The sequence below is a fragment of the Hoplias malabaricus genome, chromosome 1 (assembly GCF_029633855.1).
Source record: "Hoplias malabaricus isolate fHopMal1 chromosome 1, fHopMal1.hap1, whole genome shotgun sequence".
Taxonomy (NCBI): Eukaryota; Metazoa; Chordata; class Actinopteri; order Characiformes; family Erythrinidae; genus Hoplias; species Hoplias malabaricus.
The window spans coordinates 10,277,084-10,301,446 of record NC_089800.1 but is presented as its reverse complement, the minus strand read 5'-3'; the positions used below and the strand labels follow the sequence as shown (position 1 = coordinate 10,301,446).

Here is a 24,363-nt window from a genome sequence, read left to right as displayed (position 1 = left end):
AAATTCAGCAGTCCCCCCCGCCACCCTCTGTGAGATATTATACGTGTGTAAATGTTGCCAAGTTCTGAGCCGTCCTGCTGACCATTTGAACAGTGGACAAATGTAAGAAATGCAGAGCCAAACGCAGCCCCAGAAACACACACAAACGGAGCATGTTCCTGTTTTATTTCCTATTATTTATTTATATGAAACTTTGTAAATGACCCAGACCAGCTCCACTGGGGAATAACGCTGTGTGTGAGGCTCTTTCTTGAGTTACTGAACCTCGACACGCCTAGAGACGAAGCCATGGTTTGTGCTGAAGAACCTCTTCTTTGGTTCCAGCTGGGATCTAATTTTTCTGGTTCGCGAATCAGTTTATGTCAGTGGAAATATACAGAATGGTTTCCAAATATAGTTCACGAACTGGAACCGTCCTGGTTCCTCATTGGTGGAAAAGTTCTATGTGAAATATGGCTGAACTGTCAACATTAGGAGTCAGTCAGTAAGGGAAAATGCCTCTTGTAGGCAAATATCACTGTGCGAAGAATAGGCTGTTTTTAGCTTCATGAGGGACGTTCAGTATAATTCTTAGAATAGATATGAAGTGAAGCACACATGAAATAATATATATATATATATATATATATATATATATATATATATATATATATATATATATATTATATTACTGTGCAATAGCCCTTAACTGCTATACATTTGTCAGATCTCCCCACTGCTCCCCCTACTGACCAAACTGTATGGGGTTTAACTGAGGATGAGTGGAGAAGATAAACAAAGGAGAAAACAGAGGGTGCTGATTGGTTGAGGACAGTAGAATATAGTGATGGAGGTGCGTGATGGTGTAAAGTAATAGATATAAATATATATAAATATAAATAAATAGATATTACTGCAGTGGGTGGCACGGTGGTGCAGCAGGTAGTGTTGCAGTCACACAGCTCCAGGGACCTGGAGGTTGTGGGTTCGATTCCTGCTCCGTGTGACTGTCTGTGAGGAGTGTGGTGTGTTCTCCTTGTGTCTGCGTGCGTTTCCTCCGGGTGCTCCGGTTTCCTCCCACAATCCAAAAACACACGTTGGTAGGTGGATTGGCGACTCAAAAGAGTCCGTAGGTGTGAGTGTGTGAGTGAATGTGTGTGTGTCTGTGTTGCCCTGTGAAGTGACTGGTGCCCCCTCCAGGGTGTATTCCTGCCTTGCGACCAATGATTCCAGGTAGGCTCTGGACCCACCGCGACCCTGAACTGGATAAGGGTTACAGATAATGAATGAATGAATGAATTACTGCAGTGAATTAGACGCTGTTGCCCTACCCTCTGTGTTTAGGGCAGAGATTGTGGGCACATTTAAAATAAAAGCACAGTGTAATATGTCTTTAAACAGTACATGGAGGAAGTGGAGTTGGTGTTTATATCAGTGCACATGGAAAAATAATTCCACAGTTTGAAACTGAGCTCCATCTGCACAGATTATTAATGTTAGTGTTATTGTCTGTTGCTGCTGTTATTATTATGGTTCTTATTAATGATGCTGATACTCACTTGTACCTTGATAAACGAGGAACGATGAATGTGGACGTCATTCCATCATCCTTTAGCTGCATATGTCGTCTGTGCTGTAGGACTGACTGAAATGGACCCCCTGCTTCATGCGCCCTTCTCATTCTTACTCACTCATCACTCTGTTCATGTCATTTCTTTCAATCATTATTTTCCTAAAAATAAAAAAGTGCCTGGAAATGAAATTTCCCATAGTCTGGAGATGAATGGATGATGAAACTATTTGATAATAATCTATTGTTGAATTGTCATGGAGAACAAAACGGGGGCCATATCTTTGAGCTTGGGAATGACTGTAATTATTCTCCTGGTGCTTTTTGCTTCACACTGTGTGAATTACCTTGACAGCAGTATTATCTGAAATGCTTTTAGGCCTAGCGCGGTGTATCCATCGTCTCCGTGTGTGTGTGTGAGTGGAGAGACAAGGTTTTGCCGTTGGGGGGGCCTGCCTCTGTGTTAGATGATCAGTGAGTTAGACAGACCCAAACAAGATCTGATGTTGAATAGCGGCTGATCACAGTGGACAGTGCCGCCGGTGGAATACTGATGGAGATTAAAAATGCGTCTCCAGCTCGTTCAGGAGGAAAAAAAAATAAAGTAGGTCGTGGGCCACAGGTGGAAAAGGACGGTGACGATGAGAGGTATGGTCTCAGGGGCTGAGCTGAAGGCGCTTCTGTCCTAAATAATAAAACAATTTCAAGATTCTTTTATTGTATTCTTCAGACATAGCACTGCTGGCGGCTGCTGTTCTCTAAAACTCTTCATTGGTAATCCTTCATCTTACAGTTAGAGAAGGGGCTTGGGACCTGAAGACTGCTCGTTCAATTCTCAGTACTGAGAGGCAAAACGGGGACAAGTGGAGAGTGAAAAACAGTATTTCTCCTTCCTCAACATCCACAGCTGAAGTGCTCTTGATCAAGGCGTGACATAGCTTTTGGGAGGATTGTTATTGGAAAGAAAAGTGTTAAAAACGTAAACGCTCCAGGGGTAATGGTCCAATCTGGATTTATTTCTTTGTAGTGTCTATGTATGTTCAGCTGAGTGAGCTCTCCCATTGGTCAGGCCTTCAGGAGCCAAATACAGATGCCTGTATTTGCATATATTTAAATATGTTAATGCTGTTAAGTTGTTTCAGAGCGGTTCACATGCTTTACAAGCTGAGATACATCTTATTACTTCAGAGTAAGTGGGCGGGGCTAAACTTACACCTTATATATAAAATGTAATTAATTGTGTCAACTTAATGACATCACAAAAGCAACGAATTGTTACTGCCTTTACAGGCACCTTTTCAACACCTGCGAGGAGGTGTTTGTGGGCTGTTTCAGTTCAGGAACAGCGCTCTGGGTTCAGGTGTGTGTGTGTGTGTGTGTGTGTGTGTGTGTGTGTGTGTTTGTTTGTGATCGGGGGGGTTGGGGTGCTTTCTCTTCTATAATGTTATTTTGTTTTCTTGTTTACATTTTTTTTCCCTGAATGCTTTGAAGAGGCCTGTCTTATTGCAGTGCCGTACATAATTATCACAGAAAGCACAGGGAAATGAATTTCCTGCATAAAATTGGCTTAAGTGGCGTCTGAAAGCGCAGCGCTGGCAGAAAGTAGACGGACAGTGAATGAGGAAAAGATAACGATCTCACTGGCGATCAGAGACTTCCTCAGGCAAGGTGAATCACACACACATCCTTAACACACTCGAACAGCCATAAATATGCCCACAAATGGAGACAGACAGAGAGAGGTGGGATGGGGGGCTGCTCACTCTGCTTTGTTATGAAACATAATTTCTTTGCCCGATCTTGTGGGACTTGTTTTAAATGACCCGGTAATGCCCCTCCTGTCCAGTTATTAATGACTGCACTACTGTCTGGACCAATACCACTCAGAAACACCACTGAGGGACCATAATGAAGTCAGTTCTCAGTCCTCAGTAGCGCTGGACATCAGTATTCAGCTCCTTCACGGTGCCAAACAAATATCTTCAACAGATCCTGTAGTTGTAGTTAAGTCAAGACTCATTTCTGCTCCCTAATGTACATCAGACAATGCACCCTTCTCATACTCCCATGCGTCTGAGGATGTTAAGCAGGGCATCCACTAGAGGGCGCAGCTGAGAGATTCTGGCAAATACAGACACATAGGGGGTAGAGGAGGTGGTGGTCTGAGACGGGTAAACACATGACGGCTTGTGGACAGACAACTCTTTTCACTAATGACACAAACTAACATTCCTCCCCTCCTCCAAAAGTTACATAGTGCTGTTTCTGCAGTGCAGAGTTCAGAGTAGGCTCTATTCTCCCTGTTCCAGCTCAGTGGGTCAACACAATAACTTTGAAGCTGTAATTTTAAGGTAAGAATACTACCTAATTTTGCTTTAACGTTCAGCATAAATTAGGGTGGCACGGTGGCGCAGCAGGTAGTGTTGCAATTGCGCAGCTCCGGAGACCTGGAGGATGTGGATTTGAGTCCCTCTCCAGGTGACTGCCTGTGAGGAGTTTGGTGTGTTCTCCCTGTGTCTGCGTGGGTTTCCTCCGGGTGCTTCCTCCCACTGTCTAAAAACACACATTGGTTGGTAGATTGGCGACTCAAAAGTGTCCGTAAGTGTGAGTGAATGTGTGTGTGAGTGTTGCCCTGTGAGGGACTGGTGCCCCCTCCAGGGTGTATTCCCACCTTGCGCCCAATGATTCCAGGTAGACTCTGGACCCACCGTGACCCTGAACTGGATAAGCGCTTACAGATAATGAATGAATGAGCTGTTCTTGTAGATTTTCAGCTTTATATTGAATTGACCTGTGGTTCCCAATTTTTTTTTCAGAGCTCTTATTTTATAAATAAGAATATACCGTAGACCCCCCCACACACACACCCACACACTCTCTGAAACACTAGCAGTGCTAACGGTGCTCAAACATGCCTCATTCAGTAGCTCTGCTCCACCCATTTTAGGCACCACCAGATTAGAAATAGATTAACAATGAAATTCTGAAGGGGTTTAAAGCTCATCAAGAAATGGAAACAGACACAAAACAATTTGTAAATCAAAAATATGTTGCTGTTGAACTGGCCCCCGCTGAGCCCAGACCTGTGGGATCTGTCTGGGATTACAGGGATTACATTTCCTAAAATACACTGTACACAGTACAATACCCCCCAAAAATAGCACACCTAAAAATGAGCTAAAAACGTAACACAGGTTTATTCAAATCTCTATTGTTTAGTCACAAATAAACAAGTAAGTGCCGTCAGGTTCATATAAGGACACTCAAAGCCCTCCTCAGGAGCAGACCTAGGCCCAGCTTGGTGTGTTTTACTCTGAGCTTTCAAGCGCAATTTGCCTGCTGTTTTATTTCCTTGGCGGTAGTTGTGCCGGAGTGCGAGGTGCAGATGGATGGCTGGGTAAAAAAAACCCGACAACACCATTTAGGTCGCTCCGCAGTGAGTGGCAGGGAGACAGCTTGCTCTTTGCTCAGGGCAGGAGTATTTGTGTAGAGGAAAATGCCACATGGACGAGTAAATCTATCCCTACGAACGCGCAGCTCGTTTCCTGGCCTCACCGGAATACAGAGGAATTTGTTTTCAGATTGAACAGCAATTTACCAGCGGCTCAGTGATGTAACCCCCACACCGCAGCGCTGGAAACGACGGGGGTGCAGTGAATGCAAAGGGATGGAGATGATGTGATGTGTTTTAATCATGAAGGGACCAATAGTAATGCTCCAGAGTGACCCAGATGTGGGCCCTAGGTGAGGTCTGTATACATCACCAGCTTCAACTCAAAGACATAAGTTCAAAAGCTGAGTTAAAGGTATCATGAGATGAAGTTAATAGTAATTCTAATTTGATTGAAGTCAAGTTTGGCTTTGAATTCATTTCTGAAAGTTGATTATACTGTAACCTGCTTGTTCTATTTACTTAGCAACACATGCTAAAAGTATAGATGACTCATTAATAAGAGTTTATCTAACGTTCAGATCTCAATTATTGCACCCAATGTAGTTATTTATGTTAAAGAAGTATTGACACAACTTCTTTCACTTTAATTATTGTGAAAACTCAAATAAGAACAAATGAGAGGCAGCATCTGAGGGTAAGGCCTTAGACAAAACATAGTTCTCGCTACAAACAAAGAGCTAATTGCCCCAAAAATGCCACAAAGAACTTAAAAGCGCACAACACACAGCACACAACAATGAAAATAAAGCCCCAAAATAACCCCCCAAAACAGTGCCCGCGGTGCATGCTGGGAGCTCTCCCTAAGCGTACCCATGCAGTGTTGATATCTGGAGCTGGGAAAATATTGAAACTTCATGCAAACCATATTTGACTGGCAAGAATAAAAACACAGCCTACACGTTGCTGTTCTGAAGCAGAGTGTGTTCCTCCAGGCGCCACGGAGGAGGAGTGTTACAGTCCGGACTGTGTACAGTGCTGTTAAAGCAGGACGTTGTGAAGGAAGCGCTGCAGTGTTGCAGAGCTGGAATCTGACAGAGATGGTTCATCCTCTGGGCTCTCAGCTTTGTGCGCTGAGATGAGAGTAATAAAACACAGCTCATGGTTAGCGACTTTTATGAGACACATTTCCACTGTGTGTGTGTGTGTGTGTGTGTGTGTTAGAGAGAGAGAGAGAGAGATTTGACTGGGGACAAAAACTGGAGAAAGGTAAATTAATCACACTCAAACATCACAGTTACTCATTAGCACCGGCCTGTCCGACTATTACCCTCTCTCTCTTTCTCTCTCCCTCTCTCTGTCTATCTCTCTCTCGCCAACACCTCTGTCTTTCTTCTTCTCTCAAAGATGTACAGGTGCAGTTTTTCTCCATCCTTTCTCACAGAATTCTCTAGGCACCACACTATGGCTTGGAGCTTCATTTGCAAATATCACACAGTGTTTGATTTATAGATTCATAGATGTGAGCTGTTCTTCTTTGTCTCTCAAGCTGAAGTGAAGAGATCAGGGTGTGAGCTGGGTGTTCTGGGCCTTTAGCTGGAGAGTCAGACTGTGACTCGAAACACCACGACATGTCGTTACCTTTTAGCCCTCACTCTCTGTTTTTCCTAGGGGTGGGGGTCTCAGTTCTTGTTGGAATTGAGGGGTAGGGTGAAGAGTTAGGGCGATGTGGCACTTCTAGCAGAGACACACTCCAAACGGAGGGTTAGGATGCCTTGTGTATCATCAGAAAGACAAAAAAAAAAAACACAAACGTCAGTATTTTGTCCTTTAAACACCATGATCACCAGTGTATTATCTTAGTTTCATGTAGTTTCAGTGGATTATGGCTCTTTACTTCAGAACAAGCAGAAGACAGAACTAGCAGGAGCTGATGTCTCTGTAGTTACAGCATTTAAGGCGGAACTGGAAGTTTGAAACAAAAATCTGCAGAATAAGAATCTGAATTGAGCTCCATATCACAGTAGAGTGTGGGGAGGGGATAATATGTGATTGTACAACTCTTCTGAAGGCGAATGACGCTCTAAGTTTAACTAAAGTCCTCAGCTCTTCTGGTATCACTGCAGACTGGTGCAGAGCTGCTACAGAGCACCGCTAGGTGCCCGGGAATGAAGCACTGCTCTTTTTGATTTGCGTTCTAATGACCTGTTAGGATCTTGAAGGGTCGTCCTGTTTCCTGGGGAAGATTCTAACCACTACACCCTATAACTGAGATTCAAGAGGACACTCAAAACTGAGGGGCAGAGGTAAAAAATAAATGGGATTCACCCTTAGACCCGGCAGAATGTGTATAGGAGCACAGTAACAGTCTCAGTGTTGACGTGACCACACCCTCCATTCACTTTGAAAAGGACCCATTCTTCCCATCGTCTGGCAGATGCCAGATCCACTCTGAGTTTTTGACCGAGCCATCAGCATCAGTATTTACTTCCGTCTGAGATTTATAGACGCAGAGAGGGACCTGCTCTGTTGTTGTAGAATAGAAATGAACTGTGTTTATCCTGAAGGCTAATGTCATGGTTGTAACCCGTGTGTTATATTTCTGTTTCTTTTTTTTTAGAAAAGTGTGATGAAGCCCTGGCCACGTCGCTTCCCCACAGTGCGTTCAGCAGCTCGTCTGTGTTCTCCAGCGGCTACGCTCCAGGATACGCAAAATTGAACAGAAGAGGAGGTAAGTTGAGGTGTTTCTGAGGTGTGCTGGGGGGTTTTCACATGTGATGAAGTGTAGTCAGGTGTGTCAAAGTGTTTTTGAGGTGTGTTCAGGTGTTTATAGGTGTGTTGATGTGTTTGAGGTGTGTTCAGATGTGTTGAGGTGTTTTTGAGGTGTGTCAAGATGTTTTTGAGGAGTTTATAGGGGTGTTCAGGTGTTTTCTTGTGTGTCAGTGGTTTTGAGCTGTGTTGGGGCATTTTTCAGTTTTCTCCATGTGTTTTCTGATGTGTTGAAGTGTGTTCAGGTGTTTTAAAGTGTTTATATGTGTGTTGAGGTGTTTTCAGGTGTGTTGAGGTGTTTTTGAGATGTGTTCACGTGTGTTTTTAAGGTGTGTTGAAGTGTTTTCCAGTGTGTCAAAGTGTTTTTGAGGTGTGTCAAAGTGTTTTTGAGGTGTGTGAAAGTGTTTTCAGGTGTGTCAAAGTGTTTTTGAGGTGTGTTGAGGTGTTTTCAGGTGTGTCAAAGTGTTTTTGAGGTGACTTCAGGTGTGTTAAAGTGTTTTCAGGTGTGTCAAGGTGTTTTGAGGTGAGTTCAGGTGGGTTAAGGTGTTTTCAGGTGTGTCAAAGTGTTTTTGAGGTGTGTTGAGGTGTTTTCAGGTGTGTCAAACTGTTTTTAAGGTGAGTTCAGGTGTGTTAAAGTGTTTTCAGGTGTGTCAAGGTGTTTTGAAGTGAGTTCAGGTGTGTTAAGGTGTTTTGAGGTGAGTTCAGATGTGTCAATGTGTTTTTAAGGTGAGTTCAGGTGTGTTAAGATGTTTTCAGGTGTGTCAAGGTGTTTTGAAGTGAGTTCAGGTGTGTTAAGGTGTTTTGAGGTGAGTTCAGATGTGTCAATGTGTTTTTAAGGTGAGTTCAGGTGTGTTAAGGTGTTTTCAGGTGTGTCAAGGTGTTTTGAAGTGAGTTCCGGTGTGTTAAGGTGTTTTGAGGTGAGTTCAGATGTGTCAATGTGTTTTTAAGGTGAGTTCAGGTGTGTTAAGGTGTTTTCAGGTGTTTTTGGGGTGTGTTGTGTTTGTGAGGTCTGTTCAGGTCTGTCCAGAAACAGAATCCTCGCCTGATTTGAGCTAATGGAGCAGTTCTCAGAGTTGATGGGAGTGTAATTCATTTTCTACTTGAAGATTTGTTAGTTCTTACCATGTTTATTATTTCTGCTTCACTCCTCTGAGCTTTTTTCTCATTGCTCGGGTGATTTAATTAAACTAAGACTCTCTGGCTCCGCGTCTGAGACCTGGGTGGTGTAGGTTTGGTGTTGTGTGTGTGTGTGTGTGTGTGTGTGTGTGTGTGTTTGTGTTTGTATGATTGATTTTATGCTAGAAATGAAGCTCGAGAGATGGTGCACAGTGTCAAATAACTAGAGCTGGATCCACTGTGGAGCAAATGAGAGTTTTATGTATGAGATTTTTACCCCCACCGAGGCTACGGGACCTTTTTTAACGCATGTAAACAACATCCAGCAGCATAATGAAGTCACTGTGCTGTTATGTGCACAATAAACCCTAATATTAATTGCTACAATAAGCATTTCTCAGATTGTACACGGCGAGGAGACTTTTTAATTAAACACAGACACGTGTACACATTAAACCCACCGTTACTATCAGACATGCTTGACCTGTGTTGTGTTTCGGCCTTGTTTCGGACGCTCGAGCTGACAAGCTCAATAAAATCTAATTGCCAAACGATTAAAGCTCAGGTTTTTGATTCATTTTTACACAATGCCACCAAAAATAACTATAGACACTCCTTAAAATCAGTTGTCTGCTAGAGGGTTAGAAAGCACCCCCCCCTCCCCGCCCTCCCCACCACCCCCTACCGGGCTGTGGGAGTCTTGTAGATCCTTACACTTCCAATGCATAAATTCATGGAACTGACAGACTGTCACTTTCTGCCTGAAAAAACACCCCCCACCACAGGGGGCAGATTCGTGTGTATAGGAAACCATCAAATGAGTCACATGAGCCGAAACAATAAAACTAGACACTGCTTCTTTTGAAAGCTATTCAGAACTTCTGATGGCATAGGAAGATTAAACCTGGACAATGTACAGTGTAGAGTGTGTGTGTGTGTGTGTGTGTGTGTGTGTGTGTTTGTTGGGGGTCCGGGGGGTGGGTGGGGTGTGATTCAGTGAATGTAAAGCTAGCCTGGTATTTGACCTTCCCATAGTGTGGGTCAGTGAGCTGTGAACAAATAATCAATGGGACATTCCCCTAGACACTGGACACAGTCACACTGTTGTGGAGGTGGTCTGCAGGGGAATGTGTGTGTGTGTGTGTGTGTGCGTGTGCGTGCATCAATGTCTGTGTCCGTAGTCAGCATCCCAACACACATTCTGCCTCTACAGCTCTTTCTCTCTCTCTCTCTCTCTCTCTCTCTCTCTCTCTCTCTCTCTCATATTCTATGTCATTGTCCCTCTCTTTTTCTTCATTTCTCCCTCATAATTTAATGAAAATGAAGAATGACATACAAATCATGAGAATGATTGAGAAATTGTGGCCAGACATGAATAGAATGAGGGAATAAAGCTTGTTTTCTGGTAAAAACGCAAACACACAATGAACTGGACGCTGTGGTAATCAATAGGTCGATTGTTTCTGATCAGTTCCCTGTTATTCAAAAGCGCTTGAGTCGTGCTGTGGTGGAGTAACGGTTGTAGAAGTACAGCGAGTGCTGTGAAGCCGAAGTCTGGCTCACTCGTGTTTTATCAGGCGCTGGATTCTCATTATCGGCCAACGCTGGCGTATGCTAATGAGCTCTTATCTGCCAAGGAGAGGCGCTCTATTTGTCGCACGTGTCACGCTGACCCAAATGGTAATAATCCTGCAGGAACAGGACCAAATAATGACGATATCGATCGCTGGCCGCTCTTATTAACACGTTAGAGACGGGCAGCAGCTCTGGACCCCTGCCCCCTGTCAGAAAGCTCAAAATTTTAATTTGAAATATTTTTATTTTTCACAGTACGTTTATCTCCTTGCACTGGAGCGAAGCCCTGAGGAGTGCTGAAATCCTATCCGAAACACATCAGTCTCCCAGCCAATCAGCACCCACCGCCACTAGCAGCATCAGCACCAGCAATTAGCTCAGGACTAAACTGACCACAGGGTCAGGATGAGCTGCTGCTGACAGTCTGTTAGCACCTGTCATCTCTCTCTCTCTCTCTGTCTCTCTCTCTCTCTCTCTCTCTCTCTGTCTGTCCCTCTTCACTACCCACTCTATCTCTCACTCTTCCTTGTTTCTTGTGCCCTCTGTCTCTTTCTCCCCTTCTCACTCTCTTCCTTTCACAGCACTTTCACTTCTCTCTCTCCTCTTTCCTTCAATTCTTCCATTCAATTCTTTCCCATTCTATTAATGTTTTCTTTCTTTCTCTCCCTCTCTGCTTCCTCTCTTCCTCTCTGTATCTCCTCACTACTCTCTCTCTCTCTCTCTCTCTCTCTCTCTCTCTCTCTCTCTCTGGGTTTCATTAGCACAGTGGCAAAGACACAGAGATTTATGTGTTTATCTTTTAATTTCTTCATATTTCAGCCCCATTTTGAGATCTTCCTTCGATCTTCCTGCAGATTTTCTCGTTTGAGTCGTGAGGCGCCGTCCCTCCGTCTCCTCTTTCAGAGAGAGATGTGATAAACACTTCATTGGACGTGGAACGGAGGATCGATTTCAGCCGGTTTAGAAGTTTCTGCTTGTCTCGACTGTTGCAGTCATCGATGGACCTGTTGTGCCATGAGTCTAGAGGCAGAGAGAGCAATAAGTGGCAGATGATCTGCAGTCAAAGTACTGTGCTGCTGCTGTTCTCGGTGACATCACCCTTCCATAGCTCCGCAGAGCTTCACACGTCGAGGAGTAAACCCACCTCACGATTGGCTGATGGCTCTCAGGGGCTTCATCGCCTCAGACTGACTCAGGACTCTTTATGTGTCTCCTTTCCATCCTCAGTCCTGAGTCTCTTTCACAGTGAAAGATGATTATGTTTTCTTCATAGCTGTAGATAAATGGACATTCCTGGCTTTGACACGACTGCTTTTATGTCCAGTTCAGACCCCTGCGATGCCACAGCCATCCGTATCTGGGCATCCGAGACATCGTAACGGTCCTCTCTCTCGTTCTGGGTGGACGGGATCGTCTTGTCCCTCCCACTATCCCTCAATACTCTCAGAGGATGGCCATTCTAGCTTTCACACTCCCAGAATGCTATCATGTGTCCAAGGGGGTTACCGTTGGTCTGCTTGTGCTACCCAATTAACCCAAGCCCCCAGGTCCTCTTAGGACACAGAAACTGGAGAGGCCAAATAAAACTCCAGCCTGGAGGAACAGGGAGGCCTTGCCCTTAAGCATGGGAGTGGCTCAGCAAAGGCACAGCAAAGGACAAGGGAGGAAAAGGAGGCCTTGCGCTTTAGCGTGGGAGTGCCTCGCACTCTGCAGAACCTGAGCAGGCAATCCCAAGAGACCACCATCAACTTACTACAGATGTTATGTGAACTTGGTAGAACATAGGTCCACGAACTTGGTTCATGTAACGCAGCCCCTCTGGTGAGTTGTTAGTGGTCTCTCAGGATTTCCATGCTCAGGTCCCACTCCTACACTTAAGGGCAAGGCCTCCCTTGAGGCATTAAATCATGATAATCATCGGTCATGTCCTTTACTGTTCCATTTTTATCAAGCTACAGTTGGACAGATTGATACCAGAGATGCAGCTATTGCAGGAAACCACAGTCACGGTTCTCAGAACTAACTGGATCATTTGGATATAGCTCTTTGTAATCAAATTTGAGGAAATATCTGGTGGCACAGGAATGCACAGGTTACCCACTCTCTGCAAAACAGGGAGGAGCCAGCTGTTTGCTGCTGTCATCTTGAATTTAAAAAAATGGAGGGAGAAATGTTCTCTCATTACACAGAGAGCCCAGGGTCAGCAGACACACCAGATTTATTCCTCACCACTGCACTGACCTCTGCTCTGAATTCGCTTGATCCTGGTTTCGAATCATGGAGGACCTTATGATGATGTGCTTCGAGTGTTTATCTCTGTAGGACCACCTCGGATAAAACACGCCACTTCAGTGGATACACACCTCGACAAGGGGCTTCAATGATCTTCGCTCCTACACACAGCACAGACTCGCTCACTGGAGCTGTGTGACTGCGACACTACCTGCTCCGCTACTGTGCCGCCCTATATGAATTTTCATCAAAAATAAACATTTTCAAAAATAAATACCTATATGTTTGTGTAAAACACATATTTCTCATATTTCAATGACAATTCTACACCTTTGAAGAAAACAGAAACCGTGAGTTAGTGTTCTCCTCCAAGCGTGTTGAATTTTCTCTTTACTTTACCGAGTTCACTCTAAACACTTGAGTCCTGGTGTCCACTGCTGAAGTGGTCACTTCCCGTGTCTGATACAGTTATTAAACCCACACCCTTCCCCTGTCCGCACTCAGCCAGCGCTTCCATTTAGCGACAGATCGTCTGTGAGACGGAGCAGCAGAGAGAAAGGTCAGATCTCTCTGGAGTGGAAACCTGTTTATCCCCCACAGCTGCTGGAAAGATGGAGGGAGACTAATGAGAGAGAGAGAGAGGGGGATAGAGAGATTGAGGTGAAGGGGATTTTGGCGGGGGGCTGCTCCTGTGGCCCTGGTGAATACCGGTGTGTCCATGCATGAGATTGCGGTGTTAATAAAGTGGAGTGGGCGCAGTGATCCCTGCATTTCATTTTTTCTTTCTTCTCCATCCCTCTCTCCGTCCTTCTGCACTCATCCAAAATCCACACCAATTACTGCAGTGAATTAAATCACCCCCCCGTCCTGCTCTGGGGGGACTGGGGCGTTTGTGCAAATGATTTTTCATATTCTTTTCTGATTTAATGTGAGCGCTCTGCTGTTCCTGCTCTGTTTCACCACACTTCTTTGTCACAAAAGAGACAGAGCACACACCTACACCACTTTAGCCCCGCCCACTCTGCCTGAAGTTAGGAGGGCCTGTCAAATGAGGCGAAATACAGGGCAGCCAATAGAAAGTGAGCTCATTTAAATACATCAGTCTTAAAAGCACATAAATAAATCCAGTGAAAGTGGAGAGATGTAGAGGAATTCAGCCTCTACAGCCTTAAGATTTAATGACAGTCTGGTTACAGTGCCCCTTGGTGAAGGGGTGGGATATATCCAGCAGCAAGTGAACTGTCATATTTGGTGTGTACTGATCACTGAACAATGGGAACATGCTACAAAACCTGGCCAAAATATTACAACCATCACAAAGTAGCCCTTTTGGCTCAGAAAATGGCTCAGATCCTGACGCTCATCCATTTCTCCTGCTCCCACTCACTGCCATCTGGGGTTGTTTGGACAGTGAGGAGACTTCAAACCCTGACAAGCATGAAAAGAGATGAGAATATTGCCCTATTCCCACTCCATAGGTGGGTAACATTGACTTATTTGTGCTGTTAAAGTTCCACTACTTAAAATGGACCTGGCTCTTAATTTGTGGAGAGCGCTGACTGCAAACACAGAGCTAAAAAGCACTAAAAAGTAAACACAGGGTGAAAGTGCTTCAAAACTAAACATCTCAGACAAGTTCAACTTCAGCCACCAACAAGCTACAGCTGGGCTCCTCCTCAAGCGCAGTGTTCCACTGTAAAAGATGCAGCGCTTCTGAACGTACACAAACTTTGCTTTGAGAACGGAAATTCTCCATAATCATCTGCTTTGTCTTTAAATCCTTTGAGAGTTGACTGTAAAACTCTTTCGCTGTGTTTTGTAGGTTATCTGTAAATGTAATCTGCCAGGTATACGGAGCCAACAGCCATGTAACACTGACGCTAACAAAATGAAACTCTTTATTTCGTGCCTTTCATATGTGGAAATGTCACGCTGTGAAATGCACAAATGCATCGAGCGTAAATGAAAGAATAATGAAACAAGAAAGCACCAACTAATTGACGCCTGAAGTGAATGAACTGCTTTTGAGCTGCTTTGTTTTTTAAAGCTGTCACCAGACGGTGCCTAACACTTCACAGAACTGTAAACCTGTGGAGCGTGAGAACAGAAACATTTCTTCGGTCTCATTGCACCACTACCCAGGCTTTGCTGAGCTGGGGCCATGGCCTGAAATAGATGGAGATGACAAAGTATTTTGAGCTTTAAATTCAAGTAAAACTAATAACACCAACAGGGGTTTTTAGATGAATGAGTAAAACACTTGTGCAAGTCCAACTGCTTCAATATGCTTGCAGGAGAGTGTTAGGGTGTTTTCACACCTGCACTTTTTAGTAGGAGGTGGCTTTGTTCCGGTCCCAAACTGACTCTGGTGTGGTTCGTTTCTGGTGAGTACGTGATCCGACCTTGATCCGACCCAACAACAATAAGGTGTAGGTAAACAGAGAACTGGTTAAAGTATAAACACTAATCGGAGTAATAGATCAGAAACACACTATTCCAGAACACGGGACCTTCTTCCTGTGTTTACATTGTTGCTCATGGACGGCGCATGGCACGGCTGGGATTGAATCGAAACCTTAAAACACAGCTCAGCTTTACAGGCCCAGTTTATTCTGCGGTGTCCTTCGAGGTCTAGTAAAGTCCTGTTTTTAAGAGTCCTGTAACAGAGCCGTCCTCAGAATGACTTCAGTCTTTACAGGACTGGCTCCTTTTACCATTCCCCTACCTCCTCTCTTTAATCAGCGCAGTCTTTACTGAGATTGAGAACCCTTTACAGCCTCAGCGTCTTCCATGAGCTGCTTGTCCTTCTCTTTGCCTATATACTCGCATACATTTTCACCCTGTTCTTCAGTGGTTATGACCCCCACAATGACACTGATGTGGTGGTGTGTTAGTGTGTGTTGTGCCTGTGTGAGTGCTGTTTTTAAACCCTTCAGTGTCACTTCTGGACTGAGAATAGTCCCTGTCCTGTGTCACTGACGAAGGAGTAGAGGACGACCGACACACACTGTGCAGCGACAGATGAGCTACTGTCTCTGACTTTACATCTACAAGGTGGACCGAGGGAGGAGTGTCTCACAGAGTGGACAGAGAGTGGACACAGGGTTTAAAAACTCCAGCAGCACTGCTGTGTCTGGTCCACTTGCACCAGCACAACACACACTAACACACCACGACCACCCAGAATGAACCACCACCCAAACCATACCTGCTCTGTGGGGGTCCTGAACGTTGGAGAACAGGGTGAAAGTGGAATTATAAAGTATGCAGAGCAAGAGAAGGACTACAATTGTAGAACTTCAAAGTGCTCCTGTGTGGTCAATGGAGCTCAGAGAATGGACAGTGACATTGGAGTGTCCTTCCAGTGTCCATTGTCCACTGATATCTTCTCTAAACATCAGCAGGGTGAACGTCTCTGTATCTCCGTTCACGTCTATCCCCTCCTTCGGTCATCGTCCTCTCTCTGGACGGCTTCACAAAGCCTTGTTCATCCCAGTGTTGGACTCTATCTTTAATCAGGCTTTATCTGCATTTGTATGCGCTTATTGACAGAATGTCCACCTTTAAGACAGAGCAGTGTCCTCCGGAGAAGCTCCCAAATCCCAAAGAGTTTCAAGGTATTGACTCTATCCACTGATATTCCTTGTTTATCCAGTCAGGGCCCAACCCTGAGTAATGGGCGTGTAATTGGATCAGATATCAGATCCCACCGGAGGCAGCGTGGGAGTCTTATCCAGCCAGAGATCGCAAGCAAAAAGGAACCTGAACTTCCCAGTCCTCCGTCTCGGACGCTCTTGGGGATATTCTGAAAAGCGGATTTTCAAGCCGGTGCCTCCGCCTCGAGCTGACGACACCAAGAATGTGTTTGTACGTCTCACGAGCGCAGGAATAAAGGGACAAGCGTCTTCAGGCGTTCAGCTCAGGGCTATGCAGAAAAACTGTACACCCTGACAGTGCTTAGAGCTTCTTCAGGAATAAAAGAACAGCACACGCTGCTCTTTCTGAGCACATCTGTCACACGCCGCGAAAATAAAAAAAAACGGTGTTTTCTGTTTACAACTCCAGACAGGAGCAGAAAAAAAAATTACAGCTCTGGTGCTTTATGCAACACTTCACTGCTCTTCCAGGAACTCTCAGTACAGTCGAGTGACCGGGGGGATGTGTTAAAACGTGTCTGCTACATTAAAATAATAAATACATTTCAATCTTTTTCTCAAACACATTACTATATGTGATAATATTATGTAGAATTTGGAAATATAAAGTATATATTTAGTGCGGCACGCTGGCGCAGCAGGTAGTGTCGCAGTCACACAGCTCCAGGGGCCTGAAGGTTGTGGGTTCGATTCCCACTCCGGGTGACTGTCTGTGAGGGGTGTGGTGTGTTCTCCCTGTGTCTGTGTGGGTTTCCTCCGGGTGCTCCGGTTTCCTCCCACAGTCCAAAAACACACGTTGGTAGGTGGATTGGCGACTCAAAAGTGTCCGTAGGTGTGAGTGTGTGTGTGTTGCCCTGTGAAGGACTGGCGCCCCCTCCAGGGTGTATTCCTGCCTTGCGCACAATGATTCCAGGTAGGCTCTGGACCCACCGCGACCCTGAACTGGATAAGCGCTTACAGATAATGAATGAATGAATGAATATATTTAAAAAAGCTATCGAGTTCAAGTTTGTTTCATTCATTCATTTCCATTCCTGAGGTGACTGTAAACACGTGCTGAAAGCACTTCCACCGACATGAACACATGAGTAATAAGAGGGATAACTGTGTCTGGAATGTCTGAGCTGTTTTGAGCCAAACACTTATAAATAAAACATCACTCACCCAGGAGCAGCGAGTGGGCTCTTCACGCTGCCCCTCACCGCGGCCTGAAAACACAGCTTGATATTTTCAGGAGGACTCGAAAATAGAGGAACAGAGGAACAGGAGACATTAGGACAACACTGGAAGTGTCTGTCTCAACATCTGTAAGTCAGGGAAGTATTTAATGAGGTCTTGTGGAGTCAGGATGCTTCTGTTATTACACTTTCACCATCTTCTCCTTCCTCCTGATAATCACAGAGTAATTCCCCAATGCTGAGGCGCTGCAAAAGGCTGCCACAGACCCTACTCCAAAATTTAGTTTCAAATGACTGTGATTAAAGGTGAAGTTTGTGATTTCCATTAAAAAAATAATAATAATTTTATAAAATTCAGATGTTGTTTCCTCGCCATTTGCTGCTGGAAACTGGTCAGATGTGTTTACAACAAAGCCCCAGTGTCTGTAAATGACTACAAAAAAACAAGATGTCTCGGTCCAGTATGCTCTCTCTCTCTCTCTCTCTCTCTCTCTCTCTGCAGAGGCATCTGGAGTATATTTAGACAATAGAGAGAACTCGAAACGTTGAAAAGCACGAACCTAAATGAGGATATTGCTGTATTCCTGCTCCGTAGGTGGGTAGTATTGACTTCGGGAGATGAATAACCGAAAGTGCTACAAAACTAAACCACCTCAAGATACAAATGAGTTTCTGTGGTAATTCAAAAAATGAATAAAATCTTACAGACAAGTTCAATTCCAGCCATGTACAAACAACAGTCTGTATTTTCCATTAACACACCATTTCACCATAAAAGACTTGGAGCTTAGAACTGTGTTTCCACTCAATTGTTGACTTTCCCTTTAACTGTCTTTGTAAAACTATAGAGCCTTTGAGCGAGTGTGGCTCTTTCTTTGTTTGATGTCTGTTTCTCACTAAAACGTCTGGTCCTCCCTCGTTGTGATAAATAGATTGTAACAGAAGCTTGTTGGAGGGAGGATTGTACGTTTCATTTTTGCTGTGATTCGACTCTCGTACTTTCCTTCGTCTTGATCCTATTGCTCTGATTGTCTTTGTGAAATCTGGGTATAATTCCCCTTTCCTCACGTCTTCAGATTTGGAGAAGGACAAAAATGAAGTGCGAGAAATCCATTAAAGAAGTAATCAAATTTGCATTAGCAGGTGAGTCACTGAAGGCTTAGCCAGGCTTTTGTAAAACGGGTCGTGCAGCTCATCATTATATGGGAGAGGATTCAGTCACACCTCCTCAGAACACACACACACACACACACACACACAGTGGAGCTACACCAAAACACTTTAATCTTCCCTGCTTTGCTCATTTTCCCCGTAGCACTAAACAAGGCACAGGAACTGAGCTAATAACTTAGAACTCTCTCTCTCTCTCTCTCTCTCTCTCTCTCTGTTTAGGTGCTGGAGGTTGGTCTCCCCTGGACAGTGATCATTACCAGTGGCTCCAGGTGGACCTGGGCAGCCGGAAGCAGGTGATGGCGATAGCAACTCAGGGCCGCTACAGCAGCTCCGACTGGACGACGCGCTACCGGCTCCTCTACAGCGACACGGGCAGAAACTGGAAGCCCTACCATCAGGACGGGAACATATGGGTACGTCCTGCTCCCGTGTCTCGTCTGTTTCTCGTCATGGAGGCCCAGGCCTCAGTACAGCTAACATTTGGAGTCTGATCATTCTCGAGGCATGAGAGATGCACTTCTCTTGTTATAATTAATACTGAGTGCTGATTGGTTGAGTATCTGACTTAATGCTAATGGGTTGGCATTATAAATACTGAGTGCTGATTGGTGAAGAATATTACTACTGAGTACTGATTGGTTGAGGATATTACTACTGAGTACTGATTGGTTAAGGATATTACTGCTGAGTGCTGATTGATTGAGGATATTACTGCTGAGTACTGATTGGTCGAGGATATTACTGCTGAGTACTAATTGGTCGAGGATATTACTACTGAGGACTGATCAGTTGAGGATATTACTACTGAGTGCTGATTGGTTGAGGATATTACTACTGAGTACTGATTGGTTGAGGTTATTACTACTGAGTACTGATTGGTCGAGGATATTACTACTGAGGACTGATCAGTTGAGGATATTACTACTGAGTGCTGATTGGTTGAGGATATTACTACTGAGTACTGATTGGTTGAGGTTATTACTACTGAGTACTGATTGGTTGAGGATATTTCACTGAGTGCTGATTGGTTGAGGATATTACTACTGAGTACTGATTGGTTGAGATTTTTACTACTGAGTACTGATTGGTTGAGGATATGACTACTGAGTACTGATTGGTTGAGGATATGACTACTGAGTACTGATTGGTTGAGGATATTACTACTGAGTACTGATTGGTTGAGAAGATTGATACTGAGTACTGATTGGTTGAGAAGATTGATACTGAGTACTGATTGGTTGGCATTATTATTTTACTTAGTTAGTACAAACCTAAAGGACCAAACCTGATTGAAAAGAAAAAACGGATTGACTGCATTTGGGCAAACTGAGGGGAGATTATATGCAAAACGTAATGTTTTAATTATACCTTAGCAAAACCCTCCTGAGCCTTTTGATGTCGGATCTAATGCAGATATTTCCGCTCACTGAAGGCGACCTGGTGAAGTTCTGAGCAAGGTTAGCTGTAGATTAGAAGTCAGACTGGTGTCCTGATTTCTCCCAGAGAGCTTTAATCAAGACTGAGCAATCACAGGAGCTCAGTGAGGACAGTGTGGAGGCTGAGGAAGGTGATACAGGGTATAGCCAATGGGGAAAAGCAGAGCTGGAGACTACGCCTGGGGCCAAGAGAGAGGGGACCTGCCTCTGCTTTAGCTCCTTCTCTGCTGCTTATTAATGGAATAGTTCAGACGAGAGGGCGGGACAATTCTGAAGTATCTGCACTAGGCTCCAGAAGCAGAATCAGAACATTCATTTTAGCCCATATTTTCTGACTTGGCCAGCACACAGAAAACTGACTGGGTGGCCTTGTTTCACAGTGTGTGGGTTGGTGGACTCCAGATCTCTATGACAAGGAATATTTTTCATAGTATGTCCCCTTTAAGGCAACTGAAATTGGCGATTTAAAGGGATATCAGTCCAGTGAAGAAGTACTATAGCAATCCTCAGATGCTGAACATGTCTCAGCTGATGGTGAGCCCCTTCCTTTAACTGCTGTGAGATTTTTACAGGTTTCTGTAGTTGTTTATTAGTTATTCTTTTCATCCCACGCCTTCTTTTGTGCTCGTTTTTCATTGGCTTTGTATTAGAGACAGATGCCTTTGTCAGAGCTGTCACTTTCTTAATAAGAGAACCATGATTAAGCTTGTGTTGCATCTCAAGCCTCTGTTCACTGCGTCATTTCAGAGTGTGAGAAGTGTGTTGTGTAGATTCTCCAGGTTTGATCATGTGTGTAACCGGCTTTCCATTTATTCGGTTCTATGTACTGTACTCAACCCTCTAGGTTCTGAGGTGATGTTCTGGATTGTTGCGCATCTTCTTCAAATTCATCTTTTTAAACCTGAAGTCTGCTTTAACAAACTCTTCATCTCCCTGTGAAAACACACCGACAAGTGGTCTTGTTTCACAGAGTGTGGGTTGGTGGGCTCCATATCCACATGTTAATGTGCACGCAACTGAACAAGGGATTTTTTTCCTAATATTTCTTTTATGCATTTTAATATTAAAGAGCAATGAATGAACCAGACTTTACTTAACACCCAGAGTTCAAGTCCAATCAAACTGAATGAAGATCAGAGGCAACATCACACACACCGCTAATATTTCATCGTCCAAAACAAGACCCTTATACCCTTTAACTAGAGGTTAGGAATCTACATTTATTCCTATCAATGTATTGTGCAACAAAATATACAAATACAGCTTTAATCTCCTAATGGCAGAATAACAACAACAACCATGTAAACTGTTTTTTTTAAATACAAATTACTATAAATAATATACTGTAAACTAAGTAGAGTCAAAAAACTGAAATGCAAAATAAAATATTGAAGCAAGGTCTTCAGAAATTAGTACAGAAAAGCTCACATATCCATAACATCAAAACTATTAATTTTATGATCACTCTGTGAGCTCCTGTCCACTGGTGGCAGTGTTTCACTAAACCCACTTAAATTTTTTGTTATGAACCTGAAGAAGTATCACAGAAACAGAAATGTACACTGTTGTGGGAGGATGAAGTTTAGGCCTAGGCTTAGGTTTAGGGTGAAGGCTAATGTTTCACACATGGAATGTCTTTGAATTGAACATATATTGAACGTATTTTTTACACATTGTACACTTCCTGGGAATTGTCTTATAGTTGAATGTTAGCTTAGTCACTTTGAGACCAGGCTGCACAGTAACATTTAGCTGAAATTAAAAATGATTAGCATTTCTCTATTTAACTCAAAGACCTTAACTTAGCTCATAATTTGTGTAATGTTTTTTTTGTTTGTTTTGTTTTGTTTTTATGCAAATCTAATTCTAAAAATACTTTAACAGTGAGATTTGAGTTTGGCTCTTTGTGTGTGTCATTTGCCGGGTGATGGTTGGATAATTCTTTGTGTGTTTTTGTAATAATGACAGACAAATTGGACCAACGCTCCCTCTCTAATCTCCTCCAGTGTGTTCTTTGTCTCTGAAATGTTTGGTTTGACACTTTTCAGTGACAAAAGTCCAGATATGACGTTTTATGCATCGGTGTGTATTCTTTCAAGACAGAACTCTGGTTTAATTAGCCTAGCTTTGTTAGCGGCGCTGAATGAAGGCCAGAAAGAGAGAGTGTGCATCTCTTGTTAAACAGCGGCTGTGTGTAATTTATCAGGAAATGACAAGCTGTCGTCGGCGGTTCTGAATTCTCTGGCCTCCTTTGTGGCCGCTGCGATGGATTTTCCACGGCTCTGATTCGGCACTGTCACTCAGGTGTGTGATGGATGATAAATAGCGGCCGGGAGATGTGTTTGCCTTTGATCTCCGCTCGGTGGTGACATCATGCCTGGATCAGAGTTTAGGATTTATGACTTGTCAGTCCCTTTCCTTCTTTACTGCCCGGATCTTACAGTGGAGGAAGTGCACACTGAGCTTTGTACTCCATTCTTGTGTTGCCATGTCACTCAAAAACACCCTTGGGCCTATACCTGCTCTTTACTAACACTTCCATGTACAACCCTAGTCCTATGCATTGAAGGAGAATATGTGGAAAAAAAGTATGAGTTAATTATTTGGATAAAATAATGTCACTAGTTAAAAGAAAATAGATATAACCACTGTATAACACACACAATATTACAACCATATACACTCAGTTTGATTAATATGGAAATGGAGCACACATTGAATCAAGTGCTAGATTACTGTGTCTCTGGTGCTGTTTCTATAAGAGGTGGAGTCAGAGATATCCAACGTCTACAGGCAGCTTTAGCTGCAGTATTTATAGTGTGAAGCTGAAGCTGGGTCAGGGTTGTGGCGCTGAACCGTGGGGCTCAGTCTCTGATGGAGCTCAGTGCTGTGGTTGTGTTGTTATTGAATAACTGTAAATTGCTGTTCTGCACAGTGCTGAAGATTAAAAGTCATTTACTGGTAACTGAGCTGGGAATTGCCTTATTAATATTTTTCTATGTATTAAATATCTCATTCCTGTTCATTATTAAGTTCTACTCATGCTTTAATTTAATTACAAATGGATATCATCAGCAGCTCTCCAAGTCCATTCTTCTTGAAAGTGTCACCCTCCTGTTTTCCAGTGATGTAGCAAATTAAAAGCTGATAATTAAGCTACTTTTTTTCTGAACCAATATGAAATATACTGTCTGGGCGCTTTTTATTATGAACTAAATATTCTCATTCAGTCAGGATTCATTGTCCCATATTTTGCTCCATATTTCCAGAGGTCAGGGAAAATGATCTGAAAATGATAAACCGAGATCTGAAATCCATCCTCAGTTCCATCTCTTTTTGTGTTTCTATGGCAATATTCCGAGTCTGAATACCCGATGACCAGCAGCGTGATCGGAAACCGGGCGGCTGTGCTCATCGCTCGACTCTGACTCCAGTAAAGATGGCAAGGGTTAGAAATTAAAAATCAAAACAAATTATTAGGTTTTATGCTTAATTTAAAATAACCTTAGCCCACTCCTCCCTGATTTACACTCGGACAGAGAGGGAGACAGAGGGGAAAAATTAGCTCTGGACCGTTAGCAACATCAAGACACAATCAGGGCCAACACCAAACCACCCAAAAAAACAACTTTAAACTCAAAATATCAGTTTTTCAGTTAAATGTTTTCAATTTATGAGGGTCAGTGTTTTCCTGCTGATCGTATGAACGTGGCATAAAGAGAGCAGAAGACAACATGGTCCTCAGTATTTGTCACTCACTACTTTACGCCCCGCTCAGTTAATGCCACACCCCCATGTCCAATCCAGGGCAAAAAGTCTGAAACTGAAAAAAAAAAAAAAGACAACCTGAGGGAAAATAAAGTTCTGAATCTGAAAAAATTAAATATGCAACTGTTAAAATGAATGCAAATATTTAAATATTTATGAAAGTGAAAAATGAAAATAATATATTCTAAAAAAATCCTTTGAGTCAAAACTATATATTAATTGAAAGCTTTCAGTTTCGAATATTAGTTTTTCAATTACCTTTTAAATTTTCAAAGTTCAAAGTTTTTGCCCCTGATTTGGTTTTATACATCTCTCCATTCCTTCAGGGAATTATTCAGACACTTACTTTATACTTTTTTATTTTAACTCCATTCACAAAGCCATTTAGGATATAAACATATTACAGTGAACAGGAAACACCTAATTAACGTAAATATATAATTGCTTTATAATTTATGACATTCTGCATCACTCATAGCTCTACTTATGTATATCATTTTTTTTCATCTCTCATAAAATT

At 43.3% G+C, this 24,363-nt stretch overlaps 1 protein-coding gene across 1 annotated transcript in view; it reads left to right on the top strand.

Annotated features, from left to right (window-relative positions):
* cntnap2a (contactin associated protein 2a) overlaps window positions 1-24,363 on the top strand; it is a 355,408-nt gene that overhangs the window by 133,875 nt on the left and 197,170 nt on the right. The window contains exons 2-3 of the mRNA XM_066646476.1: window positions 7,561-7,671; window positions 18,859-19,052. Of these exons, the coding sequence (XP_066502573.1) occupies window positions 7,561-7,671; window positions 18,859-19,052 (305 nt within the window). The remainder of the gene's footprint in view (window positions 1-7,560; window positions 7,672-18,858; window positions 19,053-24,363) is intronic.